The 16,360-nt window shown below is 37.9% G+C and overlaps 1 protein-coding gene across 1 annotated transcript in view; it reads left to right on the forward strand.

Annotated features, from left to right (window-relative positions):
• The window catches only part of LOC132404011 (kinesin-like protein KIF28), a 94,486-nt gene that overhangs the window by 56,720 nt on the left and 21,406 nt on the right, over positions 1-16,360 (forward strand). The window contains exons 17-19 of the mRNA XM_059987955.1: positions 3,974-4,119; positions 5,785-5,913; positions 10,409-10,543. Of these exons, the coding sequence (XP_059843938.1) occupies positions 3,974-4,119; positions 5,785-5,913; positions 10,409-10,543 (410 nt within the window). The remainder of the gene's footprint in view (positions 1-3,973; positions 4,120-5,784; positions 5,914-10,408; positions 10,544-16,360) is intronic.

Genomic DNA, 16,360 nt, shown 5'->3' on the forward strand with positions numbered 1-16,360 from the left:
CCCACTCACTCACTGGCCACTTTCCACAGGCCGCTCTGCTTGAGGTAACCCTCTATTTATTTTCATCATCAAGGATCTCATGTGGTCTGTACATACCAGCTGTCTGGTGAAAAAAAGCACAATTCTTCTTTCACCTCAGACGGCTGAAGAACTTTGACATGAGTCCCCAAATCCTAAGGACTTTCTACAGGGGCACAATTGAGAACATCCTGACTGGCTGCATCACTGCCTGGTGTGGGAACTGTACTTCCCTCAATCACAGGGCTCTGCAGAGAGTGGTGTGGACAACCCAGTGCATCTGTAGGTGTGAACTTCCCACTATTCAGGACATTTACAGAGACAGGTGCGTAAAAAGGGCCAGAAAGATCACTGGAGACCCAAGTTATCCCAATCACAAACTGTTCCAGCTGCTACCATCTGGGACACTACTACAACATAAAAGCCAGGACCAACAGGCTCCGGGACAGCTTCTTCCACCAGACCATCAGAATGATTAATTCATGCTGATGCAATTGTATTTCTATGTTATACTGGCTGTCCTGCTATACATACTATTTATTATAAATTGCTATAAATTGCACATTGCACATTTAGACAGAGACATAATGTAAAAATTTTTACTCATCATGTATGTGAAGGATGTAAAAAATAAAATCAATTCACTTCCATCTCATGCAACCCTTATGCTAATACAAATTTAATTTCTAATCTGTTAATATATTTTCCAGACGAATGAACTCAGTACTATCAAACAAAGGTACTTACTTTCTAAAATTATATCCCTCATGAAGTATTGTGCAATAGGTTATCTAACATACTTAGATCTGCTGGTAGAAGATTTGGTCTGTGTTTCACAAGCTTCTAGCCTCATACAATGCACCCCCAAGCAGGCAGCAGTGTGAATGACTAACAACTAATTTTCAGATAAATTAAAGATGGGCACCATTTGCAGTCTTTCCTAAGCTATGAATAGTGCAATGATTATGTAAATTTTTAAAAAACAGATGTTTGAAAGGACATGAATTAAAAATAAACCATCGAATTAATGCAAACTTAAATAATTTAAATTTAAAACATGACCTCAAAGTCACGAATCATAGAACCCGAGTCTTCTCCTAATTTTAACAGGAGACACGTGGGAAATATCCATATTATGACAGGATGTGAGGGACGTGGCAACATGGTACAAGCTGCTGCACTGCTCAGGAGTGGCAGCCCTGAAAAATGAGGGAAGTGATTTTGCCAACATCATCCATATTGTGCCTATTTAACACCTCCTTGCTCCTACATTAAACATGCTGTTGAGTAATTAACTACTTTGGATTGGAAAGATGGGCAGAGATTCCATCCAAAGACAATATGTTGCCGTTTCTTCTCTATGGAAGTCCTCCTGGTGTGAATTAAATTCATTATCTGGTCAGTGAGAATTCTGTCTATTCCATCTAGAAGTAGATAATGATGTAAGATATAGTAACTGAAGAATCACACGGCCCCTTGGACGTATTCTGCCATATGTTCGTATGTGTTTGGATGCTGTTTATAGACTTCAGTTCAGCATTCAACACAATCATCCCTCAGAAACTGATTGGAAAGCTGAGCCTACTGGGCCTGAACACCTCCCTCTGCAACTGGATCCTAGACTTCCTGACTGGGAGACCTCAGTCAGTCTGGATCGGAGGCAGCTTCTCCAACACCATCACACTGAGCACGGGGGCCCCCCAGGGCTGTGTGCTCAGCCCACTGCTGTTCACTCTGCTGACCCACAACTGTGCTGCAACACACAGCTCGAACCACATCATCAAGTTCGTTGATGACATGACCGTGGCGGGTCTCATCAGCAAGAACGATGAGACAGCTTACAGAGAGGAGGTGCAGCGGCTAATGGGCTGGTGCAGAGCCAACAACCTGTCTCTGAATGTGAGCAAAACAAAAGAGATGGTTGTTGACTTTAGGAGGGCATGGAGCAACCTCTCCCAGCTGAACATCAACAGCTCCTCGGTAGAGATCGTTAAGAGCACCAAATTTCTTTGTGTTCACCTGACGGAGAATCTCACCTGGTCCCTCAACATGAGCTCCATAGCAAGAAAGCCCAGCAGGGTCTCTACTTTCTGCGAAGGCCGAGGAAAGTCCATCTCCCACCCCCCATCCTCATCATGTTTTATAGGGGTTGGATTGAGAACATCCTGAGCAGCTGCATCACTGCCCAGTTCAGAAATTGCACCATCTCGGATCGCAAGACCCTGCAGCAGATAGTGAAGTCAGCTGAGAAGATCATTGGGGTCTCTCTTCCCGCCATCACGGACATTTACACTACACGCTGCATCCGCAAAGCAAACAGCATTATAAAGGACCCCATGCACCCCTCATACAATCTCTTCTCCCTCCTGCTGTCTGGGAAAAGGCACCAAAGCATTCAGGCTCTCACGACCAGACAATGTAACAGTTTCTTCCCCCAAGCTATCAGACTCCTCAATACCCAGCGCCTGGACTGTCACCTTGCCCCTTTGTCCTGTTTATTATTTATTGTAATGCCTGTACTGTTTTGTGCACTTTATGCAGTCCTGGGTAGGTCTGTAATCTAGTGTAGTTGGTGCATGTTTTTTTTCACTGTGTTGTTTTTTTACGTAGTTCAGCCTAATTTTTGTAATGTAACATCATGGTCCTGAAAAAATGTTGTCTCATTTTTACTATGCACTGTACCAGCAGTTATGGTCGAAATGACAATAAAAGTGACTTGACTTGACTTGATCCAGTGGCTAATCTGATCTGGTCCCACAATCTCCCTGCCTGTTCTCAAGAATTTATCAGTCTCAGCTTTGAAGGTATTGGATTTCACCAAGCATGCTTTTAGTGTCTACCTTGACAATTGCCTTGCCAGTTTCAATAAAATCTCTAAAATTTTTCCAAACTTCAGTCAATATGGGTCTAATTGTGCAACTGTTCCTTGGTGCCTTTACCTCACGCGTTCAGTCCAAGTGTATCCCTCATTCAATAAGGAGACACAAATATACAGAGTAAGCCACCTTCTAAAGCATGAAACTGTATGCTCTTAACCACGATTTGTGTTTTTAAGTAGGTCAGCAGTTTCTGTGGGAAGAGAAATAGATTTTAGCATTTCAGGTCTACAACCATTTTATCATATTCAGAACCTTAATATTTCTAAAATTTTTCTGTTATGCTTTAAATATTTTCGGTAGTGTTGTTTATTTCCCATATTTCTGTAATTCATGCCCTTGAAACAAGCATTCAATTTGTCTAACGACTGCTATAAATGTTTGCATACTGTACAAAGACACTGGGAACTGTCTGTAATGCAGCATTCTGCATTCTTTCCTCTTTGATGGATATTCTTGGTCTTGCTTTTGTTGCTTCTACTTACATGAATTAACTCATAATTCCTGGAATAGCACGCCATCTGCCAATAGTTTATCTACTCAATAACTTAACCTAAAGGTCTTCCCATCTTTCTTTCTAACCACTTCATAAATTTGCTTTCCAGTTCATGTTGGACAATATATCTTTTCCAAATGCTGGTTAAAAAGTATTAGTGACTCCTTGCAACAATGCTCCTCTGAGGCTTGGGTCAGCGTTTTGCCACGTGATCTCACACTCTTACTGGGTAGTGCTTACATATGTGTGAGTTCAGATACTGATTTAGATACTGGTTTAATCTCCAGAAATTGTAATATCACATTCTTCGGTAATATAATCAATGACTTCACTCATTTGTGGCTAACACTGGAAACTATGACATCTCATCATTGCTGCTGATTCATTAATATCCTTCAGTGGAGGGGATCTGATGCTTGGATTTGAACCTATTTGTTTAGTGCTTGGTTTCCTAAACCTGTACATCGTTCACGTGCTAGACTTGGTCAAACCAACAACTTTCCCAGGAATTTTTTTTTGTGTAGGGAGGTCTATAAAACAGAATGCAACTGAAAAATGGAATGGCTGTTGTTTATTATTCAAGGTGGTCATATGGACACAGGACAAATTCACTGATCGAAAGCTTCTAATTGAAGACATTTACCAGAATTTTCTAGAGAATGGAACAGTACACAACAAGATGGAACAAGATCCATTTTGGGATCCTGTTGAGACCTTGCATCTTGGGAGGTAAGTTTCAAAGAGTATTTACAATAGAGTGTTCTTATTAAACTTATGATTGATTATTGCCAATGTAGCATCTTGAGGTAAATTTTATTTTGGTCCAGAAGTGTTTTTAGTTTATATTATTATGTTACTATAATGTTAGACTTTTTATAAAAAGCTGAACTCTAAGATACATGTAGGATATCTGTGCTGTTCTTAGGCCGTGTTTGTAAGAAGGCCAATACCAACTTGCATGTACAAACTCAAATGTAGATTGCCCCAAAAGGAAAGGGTCACGGAAGATTAGAAAGGAGTCGACAAAGCTTAGAGACTAGGTAGTTGATAGCACTACTGCCAGTAATAAAGCAGCTTAAAATTGGGTAATTGCATCATCTTGGAAGTGGTTTCCCTTGTGCATCGGGTAAGCACCTGCAGATTTTCTCTTGTTAATAATAAATGGCGGTGTTGCAGAGTTATATGAAACTTCACTGTCTAAGTGGCCTTTATTTAGAGTCATACAGCGTGGAAACGTGCAAATGTGAGTGAGAGGTGAAACATCTGCCGATACAACGACAGATACCTCCTGTCTTTAAAGATATTTACAAGGTGGCACTGGCCTGCTACAAAACATATCACTACACTGCTGAAGCACCTCCCTCTGACCAGTAGTTTCCATGAAACACAAATCGGCTGCACGTGTCCTGAAGGATCCATGGCCCTTCAGCAGTGATTTTGCTGCAGCAGATCAGCCAGCTTGGATTGCTGGTAACCATGCCAAAGTGAGTAGGGCTGTCTCAGCCCAAACTGTATAGTCTTGGTGCAAGTTTGGCCTCTTAGGTTTGGTGGGATTGTGCCTGTGATTGATTGGGAGGCAGATTTATAGTTGGAACAGGCAGGGGGCAGAAATGGAAGATTGTTTGGTAATTGTTACTACTGCTGGGGAACTGAGGTGGTGAAGGGAGATAAGATACAGAGAGGTGATTCACTCAAAAGGAGTCCACCTTGGGTTCCCAACAACACACCGAGATCTGCAGGGCAGAAGCACTAACAGAACGTGTTGATGACACCCAGCAGCATCTGTGGAAAGAAGAAAACTAATTTTTCAGATTGAAAAATCTTCTTCAGAATCCTTTGTCTCAGACCTCAAATGTTAAGTTTGCTTCTCTTTCCACAGCTGGGTGTTTGCTGAGATTTCTTCTTTTGTTTTCAGTTCCCAGCATTTGCAGTAATTTTATCTTTATCTGGTCATGCAGGAACACTTTAAGTTAAGATGAGCTGGCCTTCGCTAACACAGTGAGGGCTTGTTTTACCATGAGTCACTGGAGCACAGAACACCACATATGTGTATTTCTTCCAGTATTAGCCAGGCAAACATGAGGATAATCTAGAACAGGGGTTCCCAATCTTTTTTTTTTGCAATAGACTAATATCATTAAGCAAGAGATCCATGGATGCTGGGTTGGCAACTCCTGATCTAGAAGAAAAATTGCATACACTGTCATGCAAATAGCAAACCCTTGAGTTTGAAGTACTTTTTATTGTTGCATAGGGATTAGATCCAGAAATGCATAAAAACATGATGTATCTAATCTTCAGGTGTTTGTGTATAAAAAAGGTAAAAGCAGGCCATCAGTAAAATGGCTACTTGTGCCAGTTTTACCAAGATGAGCCAATGTAAATATTTTGCAGAGCCCATGTGTGGTTGGAGACGTTGGCATATTGCATAACCCATGACGACCAAGTGGATGTCAATAATCATCATGGAAAAGAAGAAGCAGTTTTACAGGTCAGACTGCTTCCCTGCACGCCAAGCGGAGAGTAAGTTCAAAACTCTACTTCCAAATGCTAACACTAGTAACATGAATGAAACCTCCAAAGTGCATTTATTATCAAAGAATGGACAAATTATACAACTCGAGATTTGTTTGCTTACAGACAGTCGAAAAGCAAGGAACCCAAAAGGACCCTATTGAAAGAAAGCTAAGACCAGCCCCCAGCGCCAGCAGAGAAAGAGAAAGACAATAAATACAAATCATGCAAACAATAGAAGCAAGCACCAATAGCATTTCGAACCAAAAGTAAAATAGCCCAGATTTCTTGAACTGATATGGAGCAGGAGCAAATTCTTGAGGCAGGGAGAAAGGGACTATATAGAGATTTGCAAATAAGGAAAAGAATTTTTAAAATCAAGATGTGCAGCTCTGTCAGCACAGATTAATAATGAACATATAACTAAGTGCTAGCTGGAGATCTGCAATAAAACAGAAAACACAGGCAAAAGCAGAGCAGATCAAATGCCATCTCAAAGAAATATGTCTAAGTTTGTGTTTTGGCTCGATGACCTTTAATGCTCATTGATCAAAATATTAGTTATCTCTAGCTTCACGGATGGTGCCTAACAGCCTGAGTATTTCCAAAATCATTCTGTTTTGTGAAGAATGGAAGGGCCTTAAGACACAGGTGCAAGTGTTTAAGATGATTTCAGAATAACAGATACATGAGGAAAATGGAGACTTGATCTATTGTAGAAAAAAATCCATAAAGAATATTAAAACAACATTCAATTGTGAGGTGGTAGCTTTCACTGGAATGTCAGGACTGAAATGTATTCTGTACTGCAGGGATCAAATGGATACATGTTGCTGTTGCATTGTAGGCCATTGGCCATTGGCCTCTCTGTCCCCAATGACTATTAGACACAAGCCTTCCTTTTCACCTCCTTCATTAGACCATAAGACATAGTAGCAGATTTAGGCCATTCAGCCCATCCAGTCTGCCATTCCATCCTGGCTGATTCAGTTTTTCTGATCAGACCCATTCTCTTGCCTTCTTCCTGCAACTAATCAAGAACCCATCATCCTCTGCCATTTGTGGCAATGAATTCCACAGATTCACCACCGTCTACCTAAAAGAAATTTTTCCTCATATCTGTTCTAAAGGGACATTCTTGTATTCTGAGACAGTGCCCTCTGGTCATAGATTCTCCCATTATTGGAAGCATCTTTTCCATGTCCATTCCACACAGGCCTTTTGATATTTGGTAGGTTTCAATGAAATCCCACCTCATTCTCCTAAATTCCAGCGAGTACAGGCTCAGAGTCATCAAATGCTCCTCAAACATTAACCTTTTCATTCCCAAGATCATTCTCGTTATTCTCCTTGGGACCCTCTCCAATGCCTGCACATCATTGCTTAGATATTGGGCTCAAAGCTGCTCACAATACTCCAAATGTGGTCTGATCGATGCCTTATAAAACCTCAGCATTAAATCTTGCTTTTATTTATCTATCTATTTATTTATTTATTTTGTGAAACAGCAGGGAATAAGCCCTTCCCGCCCTTTGAGTCACACCACCCCAGCAACCTCACTTACCCAATAAACCCTAACCTAATCACATGACCATTTATAATAAAGAATTCACCTACCCAGTATGTCTTTGTACTGTGGGAGGAACCCTTTATCCATTCTCCTAATCTGCCCAAGTTCCTCTGCAGACTCCCTGCTTCCTCAGCCCGACTTGCTTCTCCACCTATCTTAGTATCACCTGCAAACTTGACCACAATGCCATCAGTTTCATCACCATTAACGTATAACATGAAACGTAGCAGACCCATTACTGGCAGCCAACCAGAATAGGTCACTTTTATTCTCGCTCTTTGCTTTCTGCTAGTCAGACAATCTTCTATTGAAGTTATTACGTTTCCTGTAATACCCTGGGCTCTTACACTATCTTGTTTTGTAGCCTCATGTGTGGCACCTTGTCCAGTGCCTTCTGAAAATCTGAGTAAACAACATCCACTGACTCTCCAGAATTCAAACAGATTAGTCAGGCAAGACTAGCCCTTAAGGAAATCATACTGACTTCAGCCTATTTTATCATGTGCCTCCAGGTACCCCAAAATCACATCCTTAATAATGGATACCAACTGCTTCCCAACCACTGAAGACAGGCTAATTAACCTATAATTTTCTTTTTTCTGCCTCCCTCTCTTCTCAAAGAGTGGAGTGACATTTGCAAAGTTCCAGTCCTCCAGAACCATTCCAGAAAGTAGTGATTCTTGAAAGATCACTGCAAAAATCTCTACATTCCCACCAGCTACCTCTTTCATAACCCTGCATTGTAGTCCATCTGGTCCAGGTGACTTGTCTACTTTCAGACCTTTCCCCTTAGTGACAGCAGCTACACTCACTTTTGTCCCATGACACTCGAATTTCTGGCATGCTGTTAAATAGCCAGAATCTGTTGTTCTAGTTACAAATGATGTATGCACATTAATAAAAAAGCTTGAGCTTGGATTTATTTCCATGGAGACAACATGCAGTTGCTTAACAGTTAAGAAAAGCTAAAGCAATCACTGTCCAACTCACTGGTACCTAATACTGTGTTAAAAAAAGGAATAGCATTGTGTATATAACAAACTTATTATGTTAAAGTATTTTCTTCCAATTTGGTTTCTAAAAGCTGGACCATCTGAACTAAACCCACATACAATAGTTCTGAATTTTGTCAAAGTCTCATTTGTTTCCTCAATGACCTTAAGAGCCTGATTTTTTTCCTGGTCCTGATCGTCTTAACATCTGACTTTCTCTTCAAAATTAGTTAGAGAATAGTATTAGCTAAGACTAATATTAATACATAGAGTATGTTTATTACTGTAACTGTGTCAGGCATGATGGATAACTTGGTCATTTTCCCAAGTCTGTAAGATTGTACACCTTGTAAAATAACCAATCACTTGATGAGAATCCATTGCCACTAAAGTTTTCACAGTTGTGCACAAGCTCTGTAGTCATAACTGGAAGATTAATTTTACTTTTGAACTTTATTGTTTGATCTTGTGCTCTCATGCTTACCTTCAGTAATTGTTTTTGATACCAAACTATGAAATAATTCATCAAAAATGACTCAAGAATTTAATTTAGATATTTCTATTCAATAATATGCCATAAATTTGCTCTGATAGACTATATTGAGGATAATGAGTCACCCTTAGTAACCTAATAAAATGATGCTTTGACAGTGTGTGTTTGTTATCTTGACTTTCAAATGAGATTAGTGTTTAAAATGAACGAAAGCCTACTTGTTATTGGATACACGTGATAAATGATACCAGGACCTAGTGAGACCAGCAGGATGTGAGCATATTGTGTTCAGGCTGGCTATGTGCAAGGCTACAGAAAGAATAGAGGCTTACATAATTTATCCAGACTGCCCTCCCACTTTCTCCAGCGTTCTCAGTTTTATTTCAGATTTCTGATATCTGCAGTTTGCACCTCACAATTCCAAAACCTTTTTTTTTATTTCCCCCTTTTCTCCCTATTTTCATCTCCAGGCAAATCGTGTGTGATTAACAGACTTTCAACATTTCTTCTTGGCCCGCACACCGACGTTTCTGTTGCTCGGTTTCTTTCCGTCTCTATCTGACATACACACTCACTTTGTTCTTCTGCACCTATCTCTGAAAATTAACCCATGTTGCTTAATTCTGATGGTAGTTCAGTGACCTGAAATGTTAAGTGTCTCTCTCTCTCTGTTAATGCTGGCTGATCTGCTGATAATTTCTAGCATTTTAGATCTCATTTATTTATTTATTGATTGATTGATTGATTGATTGATTGAGATGCACCATGGGATAGGCTCTTCCTGCCCTTCCGTGCCGCCCAGCAATCCCCCGATTTAACCATAACCTAAACATGGAACAATTTACAATGACCAATAAACCTACCAGCTGGTACATTTTGGACTGTGGGAGGAAACTGGAGCATCTGAAGGAAACCCACGTGGTCATGGGGAGAATGTACAAACTCCTTAAAGGCAGTGATGGGAATTGCACTGTAAAGCATTATGTTAACCACTATGCCACTGAGCAGCCCCCATATACCCAGCCATTGTCTTGACAAAGGAATAGGGCAGCAGCACAATTAGAGACTTACTGAATACAATGAGTAATATAGCGAGTGAAAGAAACTAATCCATGTCAAAAACAAATGTAATAATACATCCTGTGACTCTTTCATTATAGGCTAGTCTCCCGCAATTTTGAACACTTTTAGTTTGGGTATAATATTAACATTTATTCTTGGAAAGATCTATTCATACATTATACATAAATTGCCTTGAACTTTCTTTAAGTATGCAGCCTTTGTAACCATTCTCCTACAACCAAGATTTTAAAGCCGAATTTGTAATGGAAGCAAAAGGGCAGTCACCCCATTCATTTCTGCTGGAGACACTTGAAATGCGAGCACGTGGGAGAGACTGATTTTTCGATGGTAAATGCAACTAATTTGATGTGTACACTTTCTGCTTAGTCCACTGGGAGAGGAAACTGTCGTCATGAATCCGGATAATCTGCTGGGAAAACGCATGGACTTTCAAGTGGAGATTAGTCAGTGTTTAGGAGTGAAATGGATCCGAGAAAACAGCAACAGAGGAGTTCAAGTAGGGTGAGAAATCCCAGTTTTCATCTACATACACAAAGGGTGCACGAGGGTGCTAAACACCTGAGGTTTCAATCCAATTAATAGCTGGAAATGTTTCCTCTTTGTATGTTTTCCCTTGGTCTCCTAAAACAGTGATAAAATTATAAAACTGATGGGGTGTTCCTGATTTTGTGGAACCCTGTCATTGTTTCCATCTGGTTTTGTGTAAAAAAGATTAAAATCTGTACATGAATAGACATAGTAAATAGCAAATAGAATGACTACAATCACCTGAATTAATGAATGCCACAGAGAGCATAATTACATTTTTATTTCTAATGTCTTGTTAGCTTTATCCCATTACAATTTTCTATTTGTGTTATTTGCCATTAGTAATCGATAAAGCTGTGTTCAGTTCATAGTTACCTGTACTTCAACTTGAAAATCTAAAATTTGTTGGATTATTTCAAAATTTCATCATTTTTGATAATGTTTTATTTCATTTTCAAGCAGTCTCTTGACTGAGCTGATGGAACAGGACCAGAGAGTGAGTGAGGTGGGAAGGGGAAATTTCCCTAACAATAAACAGTGATATTTTGTGATTATTTTTAAACATTCTCTGTACCTTTGTGCTAGCCTTTTTGCGATTAAACACTAGGAAATCAGATGCTCCTGCATCTTTCAGCTCAGAAATCTCTGTAATGTATATCCACTAATCTCTCCTTCTTCCACCACACGTTACATTTACAAAGAGCCCTGGTAAATTTATCAAGCATGATTTCCCTTTCACAAGCCATGTCGACTATGCTCGATTACCTGGAAATTATCTAAGGTTACTTTAGATTAAAGTTAAGGTAAGGTTTGGAGCTGAATAACCCTGGTAAAATCTATACTGGCCATCAATGAGCAGCACACACAAAATGCTGGAGGAGTTCAGCAGGCCAAGCAGCATCTATGGAAAAGAATAAACTTTTCGGGCTGAGACTCTTCTGAAATGTCGATTGCTTGCTCTTTTGCTTGGGAAAGTGTGAAAGCAGTGGATTCAGATTTCCTGGTGGTGGCTGATGGAGAAGCAGCAATCTCCCATTGCTCCAACTCTAATTGTCTTACTATTTCCAACCTGTCTTGAAACTTGCTTTTTAAGCGTGATTTTTTTTTCATTATGGCTACATTAAGGGGTGGCAGAGGTACTGAAAAGGATGACCCCCCTGCTTCTTTGGATTCTATTATGGATTTGTTGCAAAGTCATACACGAGAAGCCTCTGAGAAGTTTCAAAAATTCAGCTCTGAATTTAAACAAATAGATGGTAAATTGGATTCTATTCAGCAAACTCATAATGAACATGATAAACATATAAAGTATAATGAAGCAATGTTGTCGTCTCTGGAAATGGAAGTGGATGAACTGCAAAAGCTTTGTGAAAAGCAATCGAACTCCAATGAAAAGTTAAGACAGAAGATTATCAACATAGAAGATAGAAGCAGAAGGAACAACCTATGGGTTCTGGGTCTCAAGAATTAATCGAAGGTAATCACCCTATGGAACTCTTTGCAGAATTTCTGCAAGAATTATTTTCAGAAACGTTGGCACCTTTGCCTATGATTGATCAAGTTCACAGGTCTCCCGTGTTTAGACTTCCTAACAGAAGTAGTCCAAGATTGGTAATAATTTGTTTTCATGAGTTTAAAACAAAGGAACTGTTAATACGCGAATCTCGTCGAAGAGGCATGATTGATTTTTGAGGCGGCAGGATTAGAATTGTTGAAGATTACTCACGTGAGGTTATGCAGGAACGTGCTAAGTTCAAAGAAGTTATGTTCGAGTTTTTTAACAAGGATTTTAAATCCTCCCTTCGCTATCCAGCTCGTCTCAGAATCACACTAAAAAACGGTTCTTTCGAGTGGTTTCACTCGACTGCTGGAGCACAAAGGTTTTTAAAATCCGAAGGCTAGCTGTTTAGTTTGTCCTTACATGAAGACACAAGATTAAATGAGAAACTTCTAATTCGCAAATCCTGTCGAAGGGGCATGATTCGTTACAGGGTGGAATATTAGATTCTCAAAGACTATCCGCTGAGGTTATGCAGGAATGTGTTAAGTTTAAACAAGCTTTGTTGGAATTTTTTTAACAAGGGTTTTAACATGTCCCTTGGCTACCCAGTTTGACTGAGAATCTCATTAAAGATGGACCCTTTGAATAGTTTTGTTTGAATGCTGAAGCATAAAGATTTTTATAAATTTGAAAGCTAACTGCTTAGCCTGTTTTTTTCATGAAGGTATAAGATTAAATAGTTAATGTCTTTCTGTATAAATAATACTTACTTTATGAATAATACTTATTAATAATTACTTTTGGTAAACATTTAACTAATTTCCTTTTGAATTTTTTTAATAATGTATTTTTAATATACAAGAATTGAATTTCTTGTCTGGATATTGCTTAGTCTAGGTTGGAATATAAATAACCTTGAAACTAATTGGAGCGTTCACCAGGTTTTTTGGGGAGGTTGTCTGTAGTTTTAGATGTCGGCTCTCTATTGGTTGGTTTTCTTTCTTTGGGAGGTGGGTGGGGGGGGGGGGATGAGTTTTTTTCCTCAGAAGCTATTTTCAAATTTTTATTAGCCAGCTTGTTGCTTGGTTACCATTTCTCAAGGTTTATGGATTGGTTTTAACTTACATTTTAACTGTTCCTTTAAATAATACTAAAAATGGACCAAACTATTAACTTACTCAGTTTTAACATGAAAGGGTTAAATCACCCTGTTAAACGTAATAAGATTTTTGCTTATATTAAGAAATTTAAGGTCCCTATTATTTTTTTACATGAAACTCACATTGGCAAATGTAATAACCTACATTTTTTTAGCCGTTGGAACGGACCTTGTTTTCATTCGTTTTTCCAGGCCAAATCTAGAGGAGCTTTGATTCTCATAGATAATACATTTTCCTTTGTCCAACATAAAGTTGCGTCTGATACTAATGGGCACTTTGTTATAGTTTCAGGAAAACTAGATAATAAATTAATAGTATTTGCCAATGTGTATGCCACAAATGTAGATGATCTAGGATTCTTTGAGCGTTTTTTTTTGTTTTTGCCAGATCTGAGTCTTTATTCTTTGGTGATGGGAGGAGATTTTAATGGCTGGCTAGACCCAATTTTAGACCAATCATCTTTTAATCCAGCTTCTCTTAATAAATCAGCTTTGTTTATTCAATCTTTTTTTATTGAAATGTGGTATTGTTGATGTTTGGCATTTGTTACATCCTTTAGATAGGGGGTACTCGTTTTTCTCCCCATCATCATCATACATATTCCAGGACTGATTTTTTTTATTAATAGTCAAATGATTTCATCAGTTTGTTCCTGTGAATATAAAGAGAATGCTGTTTCAAATCATGCTCCTATATTCCTAACTTTAAATCTCCCTGGTCTTCCTCAAACAAACAGAATTTGGCATTTTAATTCAACTTTGTTATCTGATAAGGAATTTTTAAAATTTCTAACGAGGCATATTATTTTGTTTTTTGAAGAGAATAAAAAAGAAGAGACATCTAATCTTATTGTATGGGATACTTTCAAGGCCTATATTAGACAACAAATTATTTCTTATGCTGCGAGTGTTAAGAATAAAGCTAATAAAGAAAGAATTGAATTAGACAACCAATTGAAATAATTAGATCAAAAATATTCTATACCTCCAGATCCTGTTTTATATAAAAGATGTGTTGAAGTTAAAACTAAATACGATCTTCTGTTAACATATCCAATTGAAACTCAACTTCTTAAAAATAAAGCTCAATTTTACATTCATGGAGATAAATCAGGCAAAGTATTGGCCGACCAATTAAAAACTTCCGTAGTTAAATGACAAATTAAAGAAATTTGCAAAACTAATGGTGATAGGACAACTGATCACTCTGAAATAAATGACACATTTAGAGAATTCTATTCTAAACTTTATAGTTCTGATTCCCCTAAAAATAATACTGTAATGAATAATTTTCTAGATCAATTAAATATCCCTGCACTTTCTGCAGATAATTGTAAACAGACGGATCAACCCATTTCTTATGAGGAAATTGCCGAGGCTATTCATTACACTCAGGGAAGGCTCCGGGACCAGATGGATTTTCTGGAAAATTTTATAAGGATTTTTAATTATACCACAGTTGCACTTAGTCTTTTTGGATTCTTTCAAATTGGGTAGCTTGCCTCAATCTTTCTATGAAGCCTCTATTTCGCTTATCCTGAAGAAGAACAGGGACCCAACTCTTCATATAGGCCAATTACATTACTCGATGGTGATACTAAAATCCTTCCTGGCTTGTAGGATTGAAAATATTCTACCTTCTATTATTTATGATGACCTGACTGGATTTAGTAAAAAACCGACGTTCCTATTTGAATATACGCTGTGTATTAACTGTTATTTACTCTCTCTCCCAGGAGATAAGCATATGTGTGATATCCTTAGATGCTGAGAAGGCCTTCAATCGGGTTGAATGGAATTATTTATTTAAAACCTTGGAAAATTTTCATTTTGGACCAGATCTTATTCAATGGATTAAATTACTTTATCTATCTCCTTCTGCCTGGGTTGTTACTAATTTTCAAAATTTCAAACCATTTAAACTTCACCGTGGAACTAGACAAGGCTGTCCGTTGAACCCTTTGCTATTTGATCTAGCTTTAGAACCTCTTGCTTTTCGAGAATCTAATCATATCTGTGGTATTTTAAGGAGAGGTATTACTCACAAAATTTCACTTTACACTGATGATATATTGCTGTTTATCTCTAATGTTGAGACCTCATTACCTTGTATACTTTCTTTACTCTCCCATTTTAGCCAGTTTTCAGGATATAAGTTGAACCTACCTAAAAGTGAATTATTTCCTTTAAATAATTTGGTATCAGTTAATATCAATCTCCCTTTTAAAGTTGCAAGGAATCAATTTACTTATTTGGGTGTAACAGTCACTTAGAATTACAAACACCCATTTAAAGAAAACTTTCTTACTTTATTGAGTCATGTAAAAAGGATGTCATTAAATTAGTCACCTCTTTCAATTTCATTGATTGGATGAACTAATTCTATTAAAATGAATATTCTACCTAAATGTAGATATCTTTTTCAGGCTTTATCCATTTTTATTCCTCAATCCTGTTTTGACTCTCTTGATTCTATATTGTCCTCTTATATATGGAAAAATAAATGTCCTCATTTAAATGAAGTTCATCTTCAAAAATCTAAAAAGTCTGGAGGTCTAGCCTTACCTAATTTTAGGTTTTATTACTGGGCAATTAATATATGATATCTTAAGTTTTGTCTATATTACATTAATTGTATAGATTGTCCAGTATGGGTTTCTTTAGAAGCTAACTCTGTTAATAAACTCTATTATTTCCCTTCTTGGATCCTCACATCCTTTATCTGTAAGTAAACTGACTGATAATTTAATAGTTAAACATACTCTGAGGATCTGGATACAATTTAGAAAACACTTTGGTTTATTGAGATTTTCCCTTTCGAGTCCCATTTATTCTAATTTTTTTAAACCCTGCATGATTGATTTACTTTTTAAAGAATGGGACAGGTTGTGTATTAAATGTTTTTGGGATTTGTTTGTTGGAGGAAACCTTTTTTCATTTGAGCAATTGTCAGCTAAATACAGCTTACCCAAAACTCACTTACTTAGATATTTACAAATCAGAGACTTTTTCAGATCTCATTTATGTATATTTCCTATAAGTTCAGATAAGAATTTACTAGACATAACTTTTAGTTTGATACCTTTTCATAATGGTTTAATATCTAATATTTATGGTATGTTACTGGTGA

This window comes from Hypanus sabinus, chromosome 2, assembly GCF_030144855.1.
Source record: "Hypanus sabinus isolate sHypSab1 chromosome 2, sHypSab1.hap1, whole genome shotgun sequence".
In the NCBI taxonomy this organism is placed as follows: domain Eukaryota; kingdom Metazoa; phylum Chordata; class Chondrichthyes; order Myliobatiformes; family Dasyatidae; genus Hypanus; species Hypanus sabinus.